This window comes from Cyprinodon tularosa, unplaced genomic scaffold, assembly GCF_016077235.1.
Source record: "Cyprinodon tularosa strain WSP-4 unplaced genomic scaffold, ASM1607723v1 ctg22, whole genome shotgun sequence".
Classification (NCBI taxonomy): Eukaryota; Metazoa; Chordata; class Actinopteri; order Cyprinodontiformes; family Cyprinodontidae; genus Cyprinodon; species Cyprinodon tularosa.
Window position 1 is genome coordinate 1575647 of NW_024038821.1, and position 25057 is coordinate 1600703.

The window sequence follows — 25057 nt, forward strand, 5'->3', positions numbered from 1 at the left end:
AAGGCATCCACTGAATTTGCTACCCTGGGTCGTGAGCCATATCTGTAGTATCAAAAGCAGCACCTGGTAGTATGCTGTCTCACAGCAGCTTACAGTATACATGACAATTAATACGTCTAAAAATCTGAAGTGAACCTATAACTGGTATCAACTTAATTTTTTTTCTGTTGTTACCCTTGTGTATCACTATGGTTAATCTTTTCACTCCTTTTAAGCATGACCATGCGATTAGAAATAATGAACCGCACAAGGAAAAAATAAATAAAAAAGATGGCGCCACTGCTGAAAGATTCCCTTTATACAGCCCATGCATTTAAAGGTTTAACAGTGTGAGTGTGTGAGAGCGAGACAGAGGAACAGTGTGAGCTGAGCTGGACCCCTGCGTCTCCTAGTCATTACAGCTCATTTGTCTGAGTGCTATTCCACTTGGCTGGGTTGAGTTAACAGTTTGCCCTGGCGCTCTCCACCCTCCTCTGAGCCGAACACAGCGACACATGTGGAGAGAAGGAAATGGGATCATAATGTATGACTTTGGGAGGGCTTCGTGCATGCACATACTGCATAAACCCAGCACAAAGTTACTATTTTTTGCCTCGCAATAGACCAAATGCACATATATACTGTACTTATGCTTTCTGAAAAAAAAAAAAAAAAACATGTGATTAAACTCACAGTGGCAGTGGCTGTTTAATCCTCCTGATCCCCTGGAAAGTCTAATGGCAGCTAATCAGATGCACATCTACGGTCTAATTAACCAATTAGCAACTAATGGATTCACAAACGCTACACAAAATGCCACAGATTCATTGGGAGACACTCATAGTTTTCACTTCACCCAAGACTCTTTTTTGGGCCAAATTAGGCCGACAGAAGGCTGTTAGCAGAGGACATGAGCTATATTCGCCCTGCCTTCCTGAGAGGTTCACAGCTGCAGACAGGAGGTAAAAATAACATTCAAATCACTGATGTACGTCACAAGTAATACAATCCCCCAGCATGCTAATCACTCTGATTTTAAAATTGGATCAGACAGCCAATTTCTCTGCTCAATATAATTTTTGACTCCTTAATTATCATCTAATAAAATTTATGGCAAGAGCATCCACTCATTAAAATGCAGTAGAATAAAAAATGAGAGCAAAGCAAACCTATTTCTAGGAGCATGAGGCTGCATGGAAATAAACTTTATGTCATGGAATTTATGGGGGGTTTTACGAGTATAGTTTGGATGTAAATCACAGAGGAAAAAGTCTGCCCTGAAAATTTCGTTTTTCTGTAAAAACAGTTATCTCTAACCCAGAACAACAGGAGACAGAGTAAAACAATGTGGTGACACTTTATGAGCCGTAAGACCAGGAGATGGAAAAAGTTCTGGAAAAACTTTAAACTAAAAAAAGAAAGAAAACAAAAACAACACAGCACAGCAGGAGAAAGCACAATGGCAGCTTCTCTCACGTTATCAAAGATATTTGATACATAATAACTGGTCTTTTATTTTTTTACCAATCTAATTGAAACATATTGCAACACAATGAAAAATGGATATTCAGAAGAAATTAACGGTATAGTGGAGGGTGTTCTTTTTCTGGGTGCATCATTAAAATACGTGTTCCTCCTAATTCTCAATCATTCTGGTGATATGTTTCTATGCATGTGCACTTTCAGGTATGTGTGGTGAGCTACAGTTTCAGCCAGTCATTTAAGCTCACCTTTTTCACCGCAGTTCTTTTAAAATGGCCGAGGGTCGTAGGAGGAAAAAGTGTCTAATAAGTGTATGAGAAGAAAAGAAAGGCTTCATAAGAGAGAAGAGGATCAGAGTGATTTTTGGGAGATTCTTTCATGCGATGGCGTACACTGAAAGCACATGTCCGGCTTCCCATTAATGCCTCGGATGCAAAGTTATTACTCGACAGGTAAAGTTTGAAAGCCATTTGGAGAAATCCGTTTCAGGTCTCTGCTAATAAAACAAGGAGAAATGGGCTTGTGCATGCTCTCGCACACGTTTAATAAGCATTCCCTCTCGGGAGCAGGTGCAGGGCTGTGCATGTGCATTTTTTTTAAGTGGAGAGGGCAGTTCTATTCATAAATTTGGGGAAATCACCCCCCATAACGTTAAGTTTTACATTAGAGAATATTTATAAACAAGGGAGCTGACTTCAATAAAAGTTGAATTTCCTGACAAGCTTTGTAAATAGACATCTTTTAGCTTTAGTTAGATGGTAAGCTAACTGTTAATCAACTTTTACTTTTAAGTTTAACGCTTTACAAGTCCTTATCAAAGTGACACTTATTTGTATTTGTGTGGTTCTGTTTTCCAACAGTGTAGTTTAGTCACACAGCATGAAGACCATCCTTTCAGATAGAGATTGACCGATACATCTGCCAGCCAGCATTTTTTACCAATATTAGCATTATTTTCTTCTATACAATCAAGCGTAGGTCAATTCATTTGTGCATTCAGTAGCTGTGCCTTGTGGTCATGTAAAGTGCATGCATTTCTGCACCCTCTATTTGCCATTCGTTATTTATACTTTTTTGATATTTTAATAAAAACTGTATTTCTTTTTAGTCAAATAGAGAATTGCGTAACATTTGCTATTGTTTCATTTTATCATGTAAATGGGGGAAGCGAATCTGCTCAAAAAATTTGCCATAATATCAGTGATTGGCTAGATTAATGTAAAAATAATCTGTGTCAAATCTGGCCTTGAAAAAAAATTAATCGGTCAATTCTAATTTAATGCATCTACTTCTTGATTTTAGCAAAGAAGTTGTCAAAAATGTTTACATTTGTTTCAGCACCATTAAGTTTCGATAAAAAAACAGTACTGGGGGTGACTATTGGAATGTGTGTTGTGATACAATAAGTGTCCCGATACTTGGCCTACATATATCACAATATTGCAATATCACTTTATATTGTGATATTTTACCCAACTATCAAAATAGAATTCATAGATAAAAAATGAAGTACTATATGAGGTTTGAGTCAGTCCAAGTCTTTTATTGTGACTGCCTTAGCTGTGAAATGTTGGAGTAGGGCTCCAGAGCGGGGGTGCAGAGCTATCCCATTCCCTTCATTGTTTTAGATAACATTTTTTTGTTTTTTTAAATTGATATAAGTAACTGTAAGATTGATATTATATTGGGCAGCCGAAAATCCAAATTTTTCCTACACCCCTACTGGATACTAGGTTTAAATTTAGCTACCTACCTATGCATAACAAGCACACTATCTTTTATTACAAACAGAAATATTTATGTCACCGTAAGAAATGTAATTATAAATCATTTGGAAATGCATTATTGTTGCACTCTGTTGAGATTAAATACGTTACTATTAAAATGAACCTGCTTTTTTAATCATGCAGTTCTAAGATTTAAATTAATTTTATGAGAGGCATGTTATGTGGCTCTGTAAGGCTTAAAGTAGTGCAATGCTGCCGTTTCTGGGCCCTGCTGATTAGCTGGCTGAAACAAGGTTACCTCACCACCCTCTCACAAAAGAAGACTTGGTTGAAGGCAGTCATGTTTGCGTCATCCGTTCTAATCGACAAACTTATATTAATCTGTGACTATATAAAATAGTTTATCATGCAGTTTATCTAACTATTATAACTGTAATAAACTTATGATCAATTATCAGCAGTAAGAATAATTGCTGCCTTTAGGTTAAACTAAAAGTAAACAGATCATTATTCAATAAAGAAGCTCCATGGCAGGGTTATATAAGGACACACAGCACCAACAATCATCCACACACAATCCCTACTGGCATTTTGAAATGGAAAATGAACCCATACAAACAAAGAAAATGCAAACTCAGCACAGACATGCCTCAGACAGGATCTGAACTCAGGGCCACATTGCTCTGAGGCTGCTTTTCAAACCTCTGAGCCTTCCTTTAGAAAGCATATCCAACCACCTGCTATCAGTCCACTTATTATGCATGCTCTGAAAGATGACTAACTTGCTTTTTTTCCTCCCAACTCTGACATTACCAAAAATGACATCAAGAAAAGCATATTCTCTGTTCAGTAATATCTAATTGTGCATGAATTCTCAAATTAGACAACTTCTAAGTTGAAACAAAGATTATCTTTAATACTGACAAAATCTCTGCATGCACGTCTTTTGCTGACTCTCCTCATTCTTTTTATCATTGAAGCGTTACTAGTCCTTTATGTCACGGGAAGCCACCTGTGCCCCTCCCTCACCCTCTTTAGCCTTGCCAAATCCTTGACAAGCTTAATTCTAAATGGAATAATGAGCGTCTGGCTTAAAAATTACATGTTTAAAGATATCATTCATATGACTATTAGTCTACTTTGTACAAATTTGGCTTTTGTTTCTTGAAATGTACTGTTTATATATAGCTAAATAAAACATAGAAATGTTATGAAAAAGATAGTAGTAAACAAAACACTTATTGGAAGCAGGAAAAGTCATTAAAGGCGTTGGAGTGTTTAAAGTCAGGCTATATTCTTGATGTGTAAAGGATAGATAAAGGCCCCATTTCCTAAACGAAACCAAGATCAATGTGCAATTTCATGATTCAGATGAGAAAACTGCAGGGTATAAAAAATATAATGCAATAAAGAGCAGGAAAGCAATTCAATATACATCTTATGATGACATTAGCACCACCCATTGGACTAATTGGTTGATAGTAATTGCCCTTGCTGTTCTAACTTTTCTAGCTTAAAGAAACACTCCCAGTTCATAACTGAAGTGTAATAAAACATATACTGTAGATAGGTTTTGGTGCGGAGGAAAATTGAATCTTTCACCACCTTTACTCTATACTCCTAAATAAAACCCAGCACAACCAATCAAAACCTAATTGGTAATTAAAGCATAGTTGTGGCAGTATCTATATAAATTATTTCTTTAGCAACATACACGTTTGCTAGAAATCATGAGTGAAAAAAACAACATAACCAAGATCTTTATTAAATAAGTATTAAACTAACTACAAATATACCGAAATATCCTCATCCACCTAAACAGATAGATTGGGTAAGCACAGAATATATATAAGCTTGGCTGTAAGCTGAAATCTTAAAGTATTTGTGGGTTTATAAACATAAAAATCTACTCCAGCTTAAATCCACTTATGTTCGACTAAAAACAAGATGGCCAATAAAGTTGCACTATTATAGATCAAGGTGGGAATTATAGCTGTAAGAAAAAGGCCAAAGTGACAAACCCACTGTCACGATCTGGCCTGTTTGCTCTCCCTTAATTAGTCATTCCTTTCACCTGTCCTTTTTTCCTCCCTGCCTCAATTAAAATTTATTCCTCTCACCTTTTTCCTCTGGTTTATATTTAGTTCAGCCTGAGCATTCAGTGCCAGATCACTACTTGTCTTTCTGTTAGCCTGTCTGTTAGTATTATTTCCTTGGTTCGTGTCCTGGATCCTAGCTGCCAGTGGAAAGAGGGTTTTAGTGTTTGTTAGTGTTTGTCTCTTCTCCTGATCGTCCACTGTTCCTCATTATGGGAGGAGGTTCAGTTTTTATCTAAGTAAGCCTGGCTCCAGGGTGGAGACCAGTTTAAAGTCCTGCTTCAAGTTCCGGTTCCTATGTCCTGTCTCGGCTACCCTCTTCCACTGTGCCTGCCTGTCTGCACCTGATCCTGTCTGCTCCTGTGCGTGACCACCTGGTCATGCTTCTGGTCCCAGTCAGACTCTGAACCCTCCTGGGAGCCTGTGGATGCCTGGAAGTCTGGATCCTGCCATCCTGTTTCTGTTCCTGCCTGATCTGGATCCTGCCTGTTCTGTCTGTTCCTGTCTGTTCTGGATCCCTGACCAGGATCAGCTTCCAGCATGCCCTCTGGGACTGCAGCACCTGGGGACATTCTTGGTCTGGACTGTAAAACCAGGTAAGTGAGCAACTCAGATAATCTTCTGTCAGATGATCGTGGTCACTTACCTGTGTTTCTCCCACTACAGAGTGTCTGAGATTGGGCGGTGCCCCGCCCCCCTGCCTGCAGTGTCCGCGAGCCACAGCTCCGCTTTTGTTTTATTTAATAAACGTTTGAACTTTCCTACTGGCTGTCTCTCCTTGAATACTGAGTCCTTCTGTCCTCGATTCATGACACCCACAGCTAAACCAAAATAAAAATGGCTGTGCAGCTGATAATATAACATCTGTTTTGTCAGAATACATGATTTAATCTTGAAAGAGGAACAGCAAGAACTAAAAGTTATTGTAATTTCTTGTGGTGTCTACTGCTACTGTATTTCATTTAATATGAGTGGCTAAAACCAAACTTTGGTATGTAGTACAGTGGCCGCAGGTGTAAATGATGAAACGTGTGTGATGCAAACTCCAAAACATGCAAGCACAGAAAACAAATGCAAAAGAAAAATGTGGCAAACAAGAAACAAGCTGCAAACAGGGGAAAATGTGCAGCAAATTGTGAAATGAGCTGCAAACACAGATATGAAGCAAAATTCCAAAACAAACACACAAAAAAACAAATACAAGAGAAAAATGCTGCAATCGCAAAAAACAGAAGCAAAAACCATGCAGCAACCACAAATAAAATGCTAAAATCACAGAAAATTTTTAAAATAGTAAAAAGATCTGCAACTCGCTTTACAAAACATAAGTGCTCCAAACCACTAGAGGGAGTCGAACAAAGACCTGTCCATGACGGTCCAGCTGTTTGACAATTAAATTAAAGATAACAACTTTACCAGCATCAAAGGTTAACTTCCTGTTTTAAGTACTCTTACTGTATAAGTAGCTGGGTGTTCACCTGAACAATAAACTAGACTGGACTCACAACACTGAAGCTCTCTAAAAGAAGGCTCAGAGCAGACTCTTCCTGCTGAAGAGACTGAAGTGCTTTGGAGTGCAGGGGGCGCTACTGAAGACTTTCTATGACTGTTGTAGCATTAGCCATCTTTCATATGGCTGTCTTTTGGAGCAGTGGCTTAACTGTAGCTGAGAGGAAGCAGCTGGATAAGTGGATCAGGAAGGCCAGCTCTGTGATTGGATGCCCTCTGGACTCAGTGCAGGACAAGGGAAACAATAGAATCCTAACTAAAATAAAATTTCTGTTGGATAATGTCCCCCACTCCATGCATGAAGATGTTGCTAAACTGGAGAGCTCCTTCAGTGACAGAATGCTGCACCCTATATGCACCAGGGAAGATTATCAAAGATCCTTCCTCCCAGCAGCTGTAAGACTCAATAACTATTATTTCTCCCAACAACCTCAATAAGTTGTTACATTCATGCTGATTTTGCACAGTTTCTACCTTAGTCGGTTAAATAACATTCTGTTGTCATTTTGCACATCTCTGATGTTGCTTTTTTTTAAATATCCAATACTATTTTTTCTGTCCAGATGGACAGTATTTGCAATGTAAAAACACTGTACAGTACAGTACAGTATCTTATTTGTTTTATTTTCTTAACGCTGTCACTTGTTCTGTTATTTTTATACATTTTTAGGTCTACATTTGTGTGACCACTGCTGCTATAATCTAATCTTTTGGTGCTGTAAAACCACAATTCATCGTGGGACAATACATTGCTTTTCTATTCTATTCTATTCAATTCTATTCTATTCTATTCGGTCCAATAAGGTTTGCTCTTTTTTTGACTTATTGGTCCGGAGCACCTCACATTGTTAGAACACGTTTACAGATGATTTTATAATTAAAATCACTTTCTTTCTCTTTCTCTGGTTGCTTCTCTGTTTGCAGCATTTTTTGTTTTAATTTTTGGTTGATTGCAGGTTTTTTTCTACTATTTTTAGTAATTCCAGCGTTTTGCGTTTGCAATGTTTTTCTGTTGCATTTGATTTTATGTGCATATTTTGGAGCTTGCACATATGCAATGCATATCCATATGGCATACATATTTTTGCAGCTCGTTCTGTCACTTACTGCGCATTTGCAACTGTCAGCCACCGTAAGGCAGGCACTAGGCGAATATTCCAAGATTAATAATGAGCAGAACTAAACCATTGCTACACATTCCTTATCTGGCTTGCATAAACTGATACGAAAAATGGTAAAAAGTCTGGTGGTAACTGTGGAGGAGCTGCATAGTCAAAAGTTCAGGTGGAAGAATCTGCCAGAACACCTATGAACTGTACCGTTAACTAAAAAATGGCCTCTATGAAATTGTGGCAAAAAAAGAGAACTAATGTAACAGTTCACAAAAAGAAATGCAGGGAAAGCAGCAAAGCTGGATGATGGTGCCCAGATCAGCAGTATATTCAACCACCCTAACAATGAAACATGGTGGTGTTTTCTTTAGCTGGTAAAGGGAATCTGGTTGTAGTAAATGGGTTGACCCTCTGGACCATCCTTTTAATTTGTACACAATCTAAATAAACGTAAACTCAAAGAGTTTTTCTGCATGGCTGAAGAGATTTCAGTCTCTAGAAGTCTATAACTGCTGGAACCAAGGACTTGAAGCTAAGATTGCAATAAATACTGGTTCTGTGGTATACTGATTCACAGTACATATGAATGTCATGCTTTTGTTGTTTAATGTAAATCAAATGATTTACAGATCTTTGCAAGAAAGGCCTCTCTCTCCAATGGCAAAGAGTTAACTTCAGGCATAACTACATCAGCTTAGGCTGGAATTAAAGAAGATCTCAACTAATATTTTGTCCAATAAAATTAAGTTAAGATTTCGGTGCTAAATAAAGTCCAAGCAAATCATATTTATCCCAAATAAGAAGAATGTCAGTGTGAGATCCTTTATAAACATGCCCATGCACTAACTCACATACAGCCCCACACACAAACTGACGCCTCAATACATCCACGTATTCACGAAACCCACTAGTTCACAGATTGACTACGCTCAGCAAGAAGTGCTTCACGGATGGCAGTTTTTCTTTCTTTTTCCGCTTGACAGACTTATCAACCAAGCTCAGGTGGTGCCCCATCTGCTTGCGTTCATTTAAAATCCACACACAAGCACACAGACGCACAGTCACTTACTGCTTACACAAGAAGACACATGCCCAAGAAATAAGCTCAATCAAATGTCTGCCCTTCAAATTTCAGTTCTGATTTCCTGGGCCTTTCGTCTCCCTCCATCCCTCCCTCCCTCCCTTCTCATCCTTGCTGACCACGTAGTGACCTCTCCTCCTGTTCTTCCATGTCCTTTCACTTTCACATCCTCTGTGTGTCAGCAACACTTTCCAATAACCTCAAACTCTCCTTCCAGTCTTTAGTCCATCTTTCTCACTGTCACTACTTCAACAAAACCCAGCTACCAGCACCATTCTGAGGAGAGCCCACTCTGTCCAACTGAACAGATGGTTCAGCAAAATCTACATGCAGGCATAAAGCCATATATGCTGCTGTGAAACAGTATTTGCCCTCTTAAAACTTTCAGTCTGTTTTTTCATGGTTGTTTTAGATGGTTATTATGCTATTATAATGAAAAATAATAAAACAGGCTTACATTATTTATAATTTTCAACTATATAAGACCAAAATCAACCTGCCCAAATTTGGAAAAAATAGTTTCCCTCTCTACATCACTCCTTGTTCCCACCTTGGCAGTCTTTAACTGCCTCTACCCTTGCCAATAACACACTTGATACTTTTTTTTTTTGCTTGTGTTAAGCTTGTATTAAGGTTATGCTAAAGTGGCTTAATTTGATTTAAATCCAAGCTTTGACTAGGCCGCTACAAATAGTTTTTGGGGATCTCTGGTTTGCTTCTTATCATTTTCTGCTTGCATAACAAGACCTTACCTAATCTCAGTGTCATAAAGTGATCTCCACACATTTTACTTCTGGATTTTCAAGTAGTGAGCAGAATTCCTGGTTTCAATAATTACACCACAGCATTCCAACCCGCATTGATGTTGGAATAATATTTGTTTTTTTCCCCTGAAATTTGCATTTAGTTTTAAACCAGATTTGATGTGAAAAGTTCCAGTTATGTCATGCAAAGGTTTTTTGGCATGTGTGTTGTTATTGGTTCCTATTATTTTCTATTTATTCACATATAGTTTAGAAATCACCAATGGTTGCCCTGTCTCTGTTTTATTGTTGAATCATGTGCATGGAGCTTAAATGAGCAAAGTTAAGCCGACATTGGTATATATGTAAATGTTCCTCCTGTATTTGTCATCAATGGAACAGTTTCTATAGACCAGCCACTCATAGGAAGGCTCCCCACTGTTACATGTTTTTATTCTATAGTGGGTAATGGCACTCACTGTTGTTTACAGTCTCAAAAAATTACTCTTTCCAGACGATACTTGTTAAGTTTTTTTTTCTTTTTTTCCTCATATTTAATTATTTATTTACTTGGGCATTTAAAGATCATTAAATTTAACTGATGCTGTCAAAAAATGTGTTATTTATGTGATTTAGGTATCATAAATATTTGGCATTAAAATGTGGCTGTGGAACTATTACACAGTTGGAACAGTTAGTTTAAAGATAAAACGTGATATATGAAGGGTAGTTGTTACTTTTTCACATTTCAGAACAAATAAGCAAAAACCAATAAGGGTTGCAAACTGTTTACGCTCATGCCATGATCTAAGCTCCCACAGCAATGCAGAAGGAACAAAGCATATTTATTTCCCATACTGCAGTATATACAAAAGCACCGACTTTATCAAACAGACAAATATGTAGATAAAAGCCGAGGTAGTAAGTCATGGTAACGACTTCAGCTTTGAATGAGTTCAAACTTCTTTAGTAAAAAAAATAATATGTTTGCATATCTTAATCAATAAGCCGTTGGCATAAAAAGCAGAATGAATCTATTCATCCTAGCAGCGTTTATTAATTCTGTAGTAAAGGCCATGAACGGCTGTGAATCAGTGCACACTTCATCCTGCATAATGGGAATATAGACCATATAAGATATGCACATACAAAACACTATAGCAAGGGCCTCAACAGGAAATGCTTCAAGAAACTGCTGAGAACAAAGAGAAACTAGAGGATCGTGGATGAGTAATGGGATGACAATGAGCACCTGAGACGCCACAAACATATTGTCTCCAGAGGCCAGCGATTTTTTTATGAAGCCCCAGGAGACTGCGTTGAAGACGATTAAAGATACAGCAATACTGACTTGATGCAATTTTCCAAATGTTTGTTTACGGGCAAATAAACGCACCGGCTGGACTACAGCACTGGCTGCTAAACCGACCTCTCCGTAAAGTGCCATTTGTTAGGCAATTATCCCTATTCTGCCAAGCAGAAAATAACTTCAGCTGAATGGTGAGGTGTGCTGGCACCAAACTCATAATACCACGCAGACACTATAATTAGGCGGCTCTTTACAAGGGAAAGAATGTGGTCCGAGATGACCCTGTAGAAGAAGAAAATCCTACAAATCCTGCAGCAAAAAGCAATTTGCCCTTGCCGTTCAATTTTCATAAATTATTCTATGGTTTTAATGATGTAAACAAAAACGGTCATCAGGATGGACGTCAAACGCGGTTGGTTGCTTTCAAAACACACGAGCACATCGACCCAAGTTAAAAAAAGAGTGTAGATCTTTATGGATCTATTGGTGTTCAAAAGTATTGATAACCCTGGAGCTTTTTCAGACTTTCTCATGCTGCAGCCATAAACTATTGAAACGGAGTGACAGACCAACAGAAAGTGGTGCATAATTATAAAGGGGAAGGAACACGAAACATTCCCCTTTAGTTCACTGCAAAAATGATCTCAAAATTAGTAAAAATGTCTTAAATTAAGGGTATTTACCCTTAATTTGAGTAGGTAAATAAGATGATTTGCCAATGGAAGTAGTATTTTTACTCTTAAAATAAGGTATCTAAGATAAAGTGCACTTGAAATAAGACAATGCAATAGTTTTTTCTTATTTTAAGTGTAAATTGTCTTGTTCCATTGGCAAAGTGTCTCACTTAAACCCTTAATTCAAGAAAAAATGCATTTAATTTAAGAAGAAATTACTTATTTAGATTTCATTTTTTTTGCAGTGTTGAGCTTTCTTCACTCACCACCTGTAATGAATTTAGTCTTAGTATAAATAAAGCTACTTTTTTATTTTTGTTTTAGACATTTGTGTAAAAAAACAGCATAAAAAAAGATCCTAAAAAACACGGCAAAAAGTTGTTCGGAGAGCTGAAACAAATTTAAGCTATGAAGCAATACTCATTGCTTTGAACGTTTCACAGAGCGCTATTTCGTCCATCACCTAAACATGAAAACAGTAATGTAGGTATAAAGCTGTGACTTTAGACCTACATCAGGATGGCAAGAAAAAAAAATCTGTTTAATAATTAACTTAGCCAATTAGGGGACTCAACAAACAAGTGAAAGAGGGTGTTCAATTCAGACTAAAATAAAACTGATCAAACTGGCCTACATGTTATAACCTAACACAGGCCTGACAGGTGGCAAAACTATAAAAGTGATCAAACAAAAGGCTTTCAATCCAGTTCTATCTTTTCAAGTTGAAAAGATAAAAAATGCCTATCTCTAGATGTGCAAATGAGGTGGAGGTGTATAACCTGGCACAAGCCAGTTTAATTTAGTTCAATTTGAATTCTACATAGTATCCATCAGGAAAGACTCCTGTGGAATGTGTTTGCCAAAGAGAGGAATATTCAATACAATTCTTCGAGCTGATTGGGTAAATCACAAAGTTCACATGCCTCCCATATGGAGAGTTTAGCCAATCAGCAGCAGTAGCAGCTGCGACACATCAAATCCTTTATTTTTCACAACAGCAAAGTTAAGTGATAAATCAAACTTACCAAATCCAGTCAGGAGGAACATGCAAACATTTTCCCCTAGAAGGGAAGTGTGACCTACAGTAGTGGTTAGGGTATTAAGCTTAGAAACTAGAGGTTTTGAGTTCGAGCCCCACTCCTACGGAGTGACACTCTTGGTCCCTAAGCAAGACCCTTAACCCCACACTGCTCCCCAGGTGCTGCTGCAAAAAGACAGCCCACTGCTCTCCAAGGGGATGAGATATATGCAGGGATTTCAATTTGTTGTTCTGTACTTGTGACAGTGTAATGAAAATAAAAGCTGAAAAAAAAAAATGCAAAGGCATAAGTCGTGTTTCCTTATTTGTTCTATATTGTTCTTCTGCCTGTGGTCCATGCATTAATATCATACACCAGACAGCATTTCATTGCTCCAAAGCATTTCTGTATGGAGGCTAACAATCCAATGGACTTTGTTTCCAAGTTTAAAGATGTTTAGCTTCTCATCCAGGAAGCTTTTTCAATTCAAAATGGAGGAGTTCAGGAGTTTGTCATTCGCAAATCTCACTAGAATTCATCTTGCTGGCAAGGTAAGGAGGTATACACTTAGGGCCTGATCCTCAGAACTTTTGCGCATCTTAAAAAAGATGCAAATTCTACATGCTAAGTTATCTTCAAATGAGGAGAAAACTGATTTGCTTGTGCAATTCAGCAGACAGAATTTGGAAACTTTTTTTTGTGCGTCTTTGTCAATATGCAAATGCAGATTTTGCATCTTTTCTTAGTATAAGAAAAAAAATTAGAAGCAAACTGACGTGAAAATATCTGCAGTTATTGTTGCTACAAATGAGACATTGGTTTATGACATAACTAATAACAATAGAAGAATAATACTAATAAAGAAATAAGCTTCTACACACGGGCATAAATCAATTCAGCATGATAACAGACGATCTTTATATAATTAAACCAAAACTATGAAAATAATTGAATTTAAATACTGTGGTGTGTTTACAAAAAAACAACTTACTGCACAAATATCTTCACATTTGTGCAGCACGTTCAGTACCATCTGTAACGTGTCAATTTTTTGAAACTACTTCAAAAAAATTGCATGTGCAATTTAGCACCTCTTATTTAGAATATTTGAAGATCAGGCCCAAAAATAATAATATTCTTCTCTCTATGATCAGACGCTACTGTGTTTTGACCAGCTACAAAAACAAAAAATAGAAACAATACACAAAAAAACTTTAGTTGTAACAGGAAAAAAATTGTAAAACAAATGGTGGTATGCACACTATGCAAGGGTCAGTATCTTAAAAAATAATAAATGCTTTTAAGTGAACATGTTTTTTTCTTGTCATCCATTAGACTCAGCAAACAAACAAATCCTTCCAAGAATTTAGAAACATATCCCAATGTAGATGCACACATGCGAGCATCAACATTATGGGTTTCTGAAATATTACTTTCCAGTTGCAGGCCAAAATCAATAGAATGCACTGACAGGTCAAGGTATTCTTGTGGAAATCTGACCTCTCCGCCACAGGGATGCTGTAAACCATGAATAGTGGACATGTGTGTAGGTGTGGAGTAGCCAACGACGTTTTATAAATCAGTTTTATGTGAAGCAGATCATGTGTGTTGCACCAAAGCTGAAGAAGACAGGGGAATCTTTCGGTGTACCTGCAGAAAGTCTTGGTCGGGTCCTGGGGGTCTGCATTTCTTGCCGTGCGTGGGGCAGCATGTGGTAACGTTTGGCTTCGTTGACAAGATCCCGACACGCCTCCGAGGATTTGATCAGCTCCTCGTTATCCACTACATTGAGCAGGTAGGACGGATGGATGAAGGGAAGACGAACCACTGCCAACAGCTCGGACAGATGCTGTGGAGACACAGAGAGAAAATGCTTCTTATACATTTCTCTCGACTCAACAGGTATTTTTTTAAAAGATGCAATTATATCTGAAAAAGCTTCGCTCTATTAGTGTGTCGAAACTTGGCGCCGGCAATAATTTGTGGCAGACCCTAAAAACTGCAGTTCATTACAGTCATGCTTCCCATTTCAGTTTGAACATGTGGGGAGCACAAAACGTTTAAAAAGGACAGAAAAATGAGGAAATATGGCCTGAAATTCAAACCCTTTTATCTATCAAATTTACTGTCACAGCCACAGGAGAACAAAAATAACCCAGAACTGAAACAAGTTAGGAGGGCTTGCTTTTAATTTAGTGTCTAAAAGGAATACATGGAGTGAAACAGAAACTAAAGTGACATTTAAAAAAAAACTTTTCCACACAGTCAAGCTTTCATATTCCGAATTTAGTCTCACAGGGAGCGCTCAAACCAAGCAGCAGGGGGTATCTTACTTCCAGCTTCTGGTGACTATTTTTTTTTCCTATTTCCAATTAAATCTTCCATCAAATGGAAAAAAGGTTCTTTCTGCAGTTAAATTAAAAGTTTCCTCTACTCACCCCCCCCCCATTCAAGCCAAAACACTGAAATTCCATCGGAGAAGTTTGTCTTTTGTTAAAAAAAAATAATAATTTTTTAGCTTGTAAATGCTTTATTTAATTTCCAGTGAAGGGAAACAGGTTTGTGGCGAATAAACCTTGAAAGACACGTGGTATCACAGCACAATTATAGCAGGAATATTTATATTTTAATGTTTAGTTCCCCTGTTCATTATTCTATACAAAAAGCGTTCAAATTCAGTTGATGTTAAACATTGGCCTAAGTGGTGCTTAGATCTGGATTTTGACTTGGCATTATAAATATAGTATCTTAGAAAGTGATACACTGTTCCCACAAATGCGGAAAAAGAAACATATTAATACTAAAATAAATAACTGGGCTGTATTTTCTAACATAAAATAATCAAGGGCTGTGAATACCTCAGCCAGGCTCTGTATATTGGCCCTATCTTGGCTTCTACATATGTGTTCATATAGAAGGTTTTACACAGTAGCAGGGTATAGCGTTACAGGAGTCTTGTTTATAGCTATAGCTGCAGAGAGGTGCTTTTTTTCCTGCTCTGTGAGTGCAAGTATATGCGTGTCCCTGTGGGAGTCGACAGTAAAAGCTGTAAACAAGCTTGGACAAAGCGACAGGGAGCTGGGTGAAGGCTGACCCCTCTGACCCTTTGGCTCAGAACGAAGTGACCGAGGCGAGCAGGGAGAGCGACAAAACAACAGACTCACAGAAACATCATTCAGGGGGACAACAAATAATCAGCCAACATTCTGCCTGGGCTGCTCTCGCTCCCACCTGAGGTCTTTTTACTCTGCCATGCGCCCCATTTGTTTTCTAGCAATGTCGTCCTCTCATCTGACCAAACAAAGGAAAAAAAGAAAAAAGACCTGAGAGGCAGAGATGAGAGGAGAATAAATGGATAGGACACAAGAAAGTAGGTGGGAGGATAAAGGAACAAATAGGAATAGCGGTAGTTTAAGGATAAAAACTGCATGCTTAGGCAATTTGAAGACAACACGAGGAGAGGAGAGTGGATTTGATGTTTCCACAGGAATCAGAGCTTTATGCAGATGACATTTCCTGTCCACCAGCATGCTTGAAGCCAAATGCTGTCCTGCATCTGGGACTGTGTGCTTTCCCTCACCCTCGAATGCACCCAGCACGCTTTATTAAACAAACAACTCAATAGCCACATAAACACTTGCACTTGCTTAAAGCATAAACTAAGGAAGCCAAGGAGGACGCAGCCAATGCAAGCTCTGTCGATTTCTGAGAAACTCTTGTACGGAGACTTTGAGGTCCAGATTAGCCAGTAGTTTAAATTAAAGAGGGTAGAGGAGGATTTGCCCAGTAGTTACTCATTCATGGCACATTTGAATGGATGGATTTAAGCTTCAGGCTTACTCCTCTGAACTTCTGGGCAAACTACTTTTCTCCAGCTCTGCTAAAACGTCACTCTCCTTATTTATTTAGAGCATTTTAAAAGTTAAAATATTGTTGCTGCCAACTTATAAAACAGATAATGTTGTTCTCCCTAATGAAAGAACAACATGTCCTTGTAATAAGCTATTTCAGTTCTTTAGATTCTGTGTGCAGGTCAGGTGGAGACCTAAACTAGGTCCCCCGGTGGCTGTTCTGACCCCAGGAGCTAAATTAAAGCTGGGTGGACCAATTTCAGTCAGGTGGCAGAACAGAAACAATAGGGCTAAAATGCATGAACCTCGAAATGCTGCAGATGTTTGCTTTTGACTTCTGGTGTTTATAATTGTAAAAATTACATTTTTTAGATCTTACAAATTTTTGAATCATTTAAACCCATTATGCACTGTAAAAGCAAACATTTTTTGTAAGAAAGAAATAAATTAAAGGGATTTCAAGACACTGAAAATCATTACATTATTCTGCTTCAGTTTGTTTTCCAGCTACCACACCTTTACTGCTTTAATCGACAATTTATGATATAAAAAGTAGGAAATTTAATCTCCAATATCCTTTTTCTTAGAACTTAAAGTATATGCCTCAGAAGATAATGCAGTTTACCTCTCTACAGTATAGCACCTAATGCTTAAATAGAGCAAGTTAAGTGACAAAGCAGCTTAAACTTACTTCATAAAACTTCTCTAGCAGATGGAGACTTTTTTTTTATTGTTTGCTGGTTTTCAGAGTTGAACCATTTAAAGTTTTCTGTTTGACTCCAGGTTCCTCTGTTAATTTAAGCACCCTTCAGCATTTGCTTTATAACTACAAAGCCCCCATTTAAAATGTTTAAAAAGCTTCCTCTAAAATATGAAAATGTAGAACTTACCTTACTGACTTATGTAAGTTTTTTTTTTAACTTCAACCAGATAACCTGCCCTTCATCAGCTCTCTATAACAACCTTTGCTCAGGATTGTGTTCCTCGTCAATATGGCTTGAGGGAGAATGGCTGGATTAATTTGAGTGAATTAATCCCAGCAGTGCAGGCCTTTTTGTGCACAGTCTGACAGCTCCTTTTCTCATATGTTACAAAAGCAGCCATGTTGGGTTAATTGGTTTCTCCTAATTGACCGAAATAGTGTGTTTGGCCTGTATGGCTGTTTGCCTTCTGTGTCTTTGTGCTGACCATCTGATAGACCAATGGGTTTGTGTTTTTCTATCCACCCCCTGATGACAATTGGAACAAGTTTGAATGCCACATGCCCTGTGACATGAAAGCAGGCATGAAAAAATACGTGACTGAGATGGACACACTTTCCATTTGAAATTACTGTATAAAATTTTTACATGAGGCTTTAACAAAATAAATAACACATTGCAATAAGATGTTGTTTTTTGACAATATATTTACAGAGGTTTAAGACCTTATAAAGGACTACGTTTTAAAATTAATACAACATAAGTGACAAAAGATCTAGCTGTATGTGTTCGGTCCTTATCATAAAGGAAGATGTGCTTTTTTTCCAATCCAAATTCTTTTGCTGCTTAACAAGTTTTTTTATGTATGGTCTTATCCTCAAATCTATGGAAGCAAATCGTTACCATATTTCAAATTAAAAAGCATTCTCAGAAATGCTTTTTCATTTTAAGAATGTGGCTGCATAGTTTGACTCATAAATTAAATTAGTAATCAATAATCCTGTTTGCATTTTGATTTTCATCCTTTTCACACTGCTCATCCTTTTACTTATAAAAATGAAAAAGAGAATGACATTTGACATTTATTTTTCAAAATGTACCCCAGCAAATACATACTAAAATTCAATTTGAAATGTAAAATTTGAAAATGAAAAAGCATTTCCAGAAATGCTTTTCCATTTTAAGAATGTGGCTGCATTACTCGACTCATAAATAAAATTAGTAATCAATCATCCTATTTGCATTTGCATTTTCTTCTTTAAGACTGCACATTTTATGCCATAATCAAAGAGAAAACACAGCCGACATTGCTTTTTCGTTTTTGTGGTCTGCCTGCAAAGTACTGTCCATAACTCGAAAACGAAAAAGCATTCTGAGCGGCGGGAGCAGCAGAGTGACATCAGCAACCGCTCTTCCTCAGGTCCTTGCTTACCGGGCTACCCATCTTGTTCGGTAGGGGGCGCTGTGCACGTCTGCATTGCTGGCACGCTACATTGTAAGCGTGCCAGCAGGAAACTGGTTGAATTGCCGGGTCTGACTATTGGGACATACTGAACAACCACAATGGCCTCCTTCAGTAGCTCTGCCACTGTTTTGGTAATTTAAGTTTGGGCGTTTTATTTTTAATGTGTACATAATGCTTTTTATGATGACATGTATTCCCAAATGCTTTCTAATGAAACTTTACATACCAACACTTTGTGGTATTGAAGACACACTTTTTCATCTATTTCTGATCTCAAATTTATCTGTTTTTCCCTTAACCATGACATAAAATCTCATTAAATTAGACTGAATGTTGTGGTTGTTAAGAAAGAAAAAACAAAGAATATGGTTGTTTGTATTTTTACAAGTTTGCAAGTAACACTGGGGTCATGCAAACCTGACCCAAGTGTTAAGAAAACTTATGTAACAACAGAAACAAATTCTGATAGATAAGCCTGTTTCCACAGATAAACTTTGTTGAATAATATATGATAAAGTCTCGGTCACCGGAGATCTTGTTTGTTTGGAGAAGAAAGGCCTGAGCAGCAAAAATAAGGTTTGTTTTAAAAAATTATTTTGTTAGAGTGACACAGAAATACAGCTCACTGTAAAACCACGCACCCACACACAACCCAAGAAGTTCTCCATACTATAAATTTCATTTTCTTTTAAGTGTGGAAAACTATAAAAAAAAACAGAATCCCACAAAACCGTCTGCAAACCTGAGCTCCATACTAACCCACATCTGTTACAGCCTCTTTTAGCTTGCCAGATATCATTTAACGGCAGTAAAACTACCTCAGAGAGCATCTGTTCTGTGAAAAAAAAACAGACTTGTGATGCTACATACAAACAACAACAAAAATAAATAAATAACATCCACCAGCTGAGAGCACCTTAGACCAGGAGACTGAAAGCAGAAATCTAGAATTGGTTACAGTTGGATGCAATATCTTCTGCAGGATTTTAGTTCACTGGAGTCATTTTAGGACATATAGTACTATAAATACAAAACTATTTACAGTAATTATTAATTAGTGTGGTGTGCACAGTCTGAAATTTTATTTTGTTTGTTGGACTTCCTTGTAAAGTAGACACCGAAGGCCTGAAGTATGATGGATAAGAAAGAATCATATTGTAACTGTGTATGTGTTTTGAAGTGCAGCTAGTTGCTTTGCAAACTTTAAAACTGAGGCATTTCATTCAAATCTCTCTCTTTGTCTTTGTTTTTGATGAATAAATTAAACAGGAATGGACAATTACTCTCCATTGCTAGTTCTAACTAGCCACCTATAACACCCACTACTTTTTCCACTTCACCCTTCTCTATTCACCTTTATTCCTGCTCCGCGGTCTTCCTCCCACACATGCATATACAGGCATGCAAACCAGAGACGGTTCCACACTTCTTAATATTCAAATATAATCTGCCAGACCGAAAAAAGCCAGAAGAAAATACAACAGGAATCCTGCTTTGTGTCAGTCATTGAACTCCCCCCCCCAAACAAAGCAGTAATCTGTTAGAATATATTAATACTTGATGCAATATTTCCACTATTTGCTGGAAAATTGGTGTTCTAATAAAATCAATCACAAAATTTCATTTTAAGTACTGTACCTTTGTAATACTATAAACCTATGAGCACATGGAGACGATACCAAACATTAATAATCAAGCCATGGTAAAACTTTGGGACCTGTTCTGTTAGCTACAAATAAATTATTTTTGGCCATTTATATGCTTTAGTGAGGAGTTTGTGAGACTTGAAATGTTTCAACTTTTAACTTAAAGAGGCATTACGCAGTTTTCTAATTATGCTGCCTACTGTGGCGAAAACATGGCACTGTAGTATTCTTCAGTCGTTCTCTTAGCTTGTGTACATACTTGGCAAGGTTCTTTTTTCTTACTTTTTTCCCCTTATGTGGAGTTGCCATTGGTGTCCGGCAGTGTAAAGCTGGATGCCAGTCACTTCTGAACGTCCACAAAATCCTATTTAAATATTATGCATCCATTGTTGCTAGGTCGGACCCATGCAACATTGATGCACTTGATGTCACATCCGCGAAACAGCGCGGTATTTTCAAAAATGAAATAAATTCAGGAAATTGGTAACAGGCTTACAGATGCATCAGTGTTGAACTATGGGGGATTAATAAAGTATCTATCTATCTACATATCTATCTAGTCTGTCTGTCTGTCTATCTATCTGTTCATTAAGTTATGTTGTAAAGTATCAAATAAAAGCTCTATTTTGAAGATATACATAATGTCTTACATATTGTGTCTTTAGGGTATGTAATTTATTAAAATATCATCTTTAATTGTACATACAATAGCTTATCCTTAAATACTTTATAATAGCAGTGGTGTTTCAGGTTAGGATATTATATCATTTAGCTAATTTTGTAAAAACTCTAGTACGATGATGTAAATAAGATTTCTTTTACTTTGCAAAATGCTGAAACCTCTAATGGTGGAAAGAAGGATCTTTTTAACATAGACGTCCTATATGCAGGTAATATCAATTAGGGCTGTAGTGGGGTTAAAAGTTTTGGGTTAAACTTATGAAAAAGATGAAATATCTCATGACATTATTCTAAAAATTAGCTTATGGCCATGATCAAGACTTTTTAACATGAGCCATTCATGGGTAACTCAACAACTCCCAAAACATGTCGAGTTTAAAAGGTGCACTTCCATTCTTAAACTGAAAGCACAAGCTTATTCTTGTGTTCACAGCTTAAACTTTATTATTAGCTGTGCATTAAGCTAAAATCAAGCCAGAGAATATTAAAAGAGGCTAAAAAATAGGAAGATTATCTTCTAGTGTGTGCAGAGAAAGAATAAATGTAGGCTATAACACTAAGGTAAATTCATAATAACCGCAAAGTCAAGAGCAATGTACTGATAAACTACGTCAGTGCTGTTAATGGTGTGAGTTGCTTCATTATCTGGCATTACCCTAATAATCTAAAAGAGTATGAAGCCCTTTAAAAAAAATTTTATTGTATCAATGATTTGTATGTAAAAAGCATTACCAAATATCTACTTTTAAATAATTCAGACTGATAACAATGGGAAAAAACTGTTATATACTTAGAACATTACATTTATGAGGTGCTGTTAATTTAATGCTTAACCTATGAAACGTTTCTACAATCAACCCTCAAATTACCATTGTCCTAAATGAATCACTACATGTTCCAGTTTTTAAACCAGCTGTATCAAACTCCAGCCTTGAGGTTGGTGTCCTTCTCCTTTAGATGCGACTCTACTTTAACACACCTGAATCTAATAATCAGGTCATTAGCAGGACTCTGCAGAAATTGACTGCATGCTGAGGAGGTAATTCAGCCATTTGATTCAGGTGTGTTGGACCAGAGACATGCACATCTAAATCTCCAGGATACCGACCCATTAGGACTTGAGTTCGACGGCCCTGGTATAAGTGTAAACAAGAAGAAAACCTTTCAGTGATTCTTTTTTTTCCTCAAGGCTTCAAGCTATACTTAAGTCAAGTTTAGTCATATGACCTTTTACCATATGAATGAACATAAAGATAACTAAAAAAAGAGATAACTAAAACATAAGTGAAAGTCTGTATTTCTAGATGTGTTCCTGAGCATTAGCCGTGGCCACCACTGTAGTTGCTTTTAGTGTCCACAGGAAGCATGGAAAGTGCTCACACTAGATGGATTTCTTATAAACAGTGTGCAAAAACCTTTTAATGCTCATTCTTGCCATTAAGTTACATTTATGTGATAGGAACAAGTTAAGTGAGAGTGCTGGCATCACTAAGGCCAGTGAGAAGAGGTGACAAGCTTCCAGCTCAGTTTCTCTCCATCTCCAACTAGCTCTTCAACAATCCCTGGCCCCTGTATGAGAGGAAAGAGTAAATAAGACACCATCCCCTCCAGACATATTCTTGACCTGTTGAATTTATTATTGAGGCAATTCATTGCAGCAATTTGGTTGTGTTAAACTCAAGAGACAGGCAAACCATACAAACTTAAACAGTATGCCAAGAGCAGGAAAATGAGCCTTATTTATACAATCTGTCACATTTCTAATGGGGAATTCAATATTTTTCTAACACTTTGAACACATGGAAGGTATCCACAGGAGACTGACAGCATATGGTGATGCTTCTTTTAGCTTGTCGGCCCAATCGTATGCTTGTCTGTGCCTCATTCTCCCTGGACAGGAGGCATTTATGGGGATCCTTATGCATATCTATTTTATTTGATGATGTGAAATCTAATGTGCGACTTTAAATCTAATGGTCTCTAGATTACACACACTGAGCGAGAGCACAAACACAGCAGGCCAAGATTTTCATTGCCAGCAGAAAAAGCATGCCTTTCAGCCACGTCCACATGCAGTTATTGCTAAACTTGCAGGGAATCCACTGCTGCAAAGCCAGCCTGCACTGTTCTCTTTCTGCTTTATCCAGACTTTCAGAGAAACAAATACTCAGGCAGGTGGACAGTAGAATTGAAAAGGTTGAGTGTGGTGAAAGACAAGGATAAAGCATCTAACAGGGAGCCTCTAAGATCTGTCAGAAGCAACAGAGAAGCAGCCGGGGGTCAGCTAACACAGATGACAAATGTCCGCTGAGCATTTCCCATTCCACTACTGTCAGCAAGGACTAACGCTTCTTACTGTGCGGGTGTATGTGTGATGATTCAGAGCCATGGTGGCTTCCAATAAATGACACAAAGGCTTCTATTTGCTCTGCTCTTAGCAGATAGCAGCGTGCTTCAGAGTAAAAAATGGACAACCTGAAGCCCAAAAAACATGCATTATAGGAGAAATAAAAACCCACGCACTCCTCTAACTGCAAGTGTGCATCGAACAGAGGTTCATATTTATTCTAACAGTCATTCAAATGTCAGTCCTTAGCTTTATAATGTGGATTAAACAGGAAATGTAGGTTTCTGCTGAAATAAAAAAAAAAAAAAACATGGATTTGGCTTCTCTGTCGGTCTATTATGGCTGACAAAAATATGCTCTTGCAAATGGTACTTTTTATAATCCAAGTGATGCTCAGCCGAGCTCGATCATGTCCTCTTGTGACTTCACGACTATGTGAGCTTATTTGCCAGAAGCATGGAAGGGAGATGGAGTGAGACGTAGCGGAGGACAGACGCTGAACGCTGCCCTGAGCAACTACTGACAGGTGCCATGTGTTCTCCTCTGAGGCCTCTTTCAGCATGACTTCATTCATGGAAAATAAGCTTATTTTCTCTGCTTTAATAATAAACAAAAAGGTTTATTTATTTATTTTTACATAACACGATAACCATTCTGTTGGGTTTACCAAGTGCTTTTCCACACAGTGAATCTTAAGTGTCTTGCAAAAGTTTATTATTTTGTAAACCTTTTTCATATCTGCATATTTAACACAAATTAATCTATAATGAAAATGGACAGAAAAACATGCATTTTCTTTTTTTTTTTCTGCTACCATTTCTTTGATATCCCTAAATAATTCTGCTCTCCACCTTAACTGGCAAGACGTTTAAGGCAGCATTAATCAGAGAAGCAGACAAGAGGCCCGAGGTACAGTAACTTTAGATGAGCTGAAGCTCAGCTGGGATAATCTGTTGACAGGAAAATCTTCATTTATACCTTGAACCAATACCAGGTTTATGCTGAAATTCTAAAATAAAGGGCCATTAAATGAAATACTTAAAGTTAATTTTGCTCTTATATGTATTGGCTACACAGCAAACATAAAGGGGATCTGGTCAGATGAGTTCAAAATAAAACTCCACATGCTTTTTGTTGTGGAAAACTTACGCCCTAAACACACCATCCTTTATAGAGGAGGCATTATCATGTACTGGTCTTGGTCTTATTCAGCAGGGAAATTGTTAGCTGGTTGAGGCATACCCCAGATGATTTGCAGCTGCAGGGAGAGGTGGATTTACAGAGTACTGACTTGGCACAATGTGTCCCTTTTCTTCCACTTCACATTCGTGACTACTTTATGTCACTCTATTGCTCAAAATGAATACGAAATACAACCCGTTTGCCATTCAACACAATATAAAATAATGCTTTAATAGACATCTTAACATAATTATTTTTCCTTTTAAATCTTAATATATCCCTCTTGTTCTTTCTATATTTGGAAAGAACACAAAAAGGAAATATTTCATTAGTTTATGCAAATAACAGCACTCGTGCATCTCCTTTGTGTTCATGAGAGAACCCAAAGGACACGAAGCACCTCTGGACATGCAACTGACGTGGTTGAATGACTGCAGATCAACTGGCTGCACA

General features: G+C 37.5%; 1 protein-coding gene across 4 annotated transcripts in view; it reads right to left on the reverse strand.

The window, feature by feature from the left end:
- LOC119784144 (kelch-like protein 29) overlaps window positions 1-25057 on the reverse strand; it is a 259595-nt gene that overhangs the window by 98076 nt on the left and 136462 nt on the right. For all 4 annotated transcript variants that reach the window (XM_038286066.1, XM_038286067.1, XM_038286065.1 and 1 more), the window contains one exon: window positions 14382-14580. In XM_038286066.1, the coding sequence (XP_038141994.1) occupies window positions 14382-14580 (199 nt within the window). The remainder of the gene's footprint in view (window positions 1-14381; window positions 14581-25057) is intronic.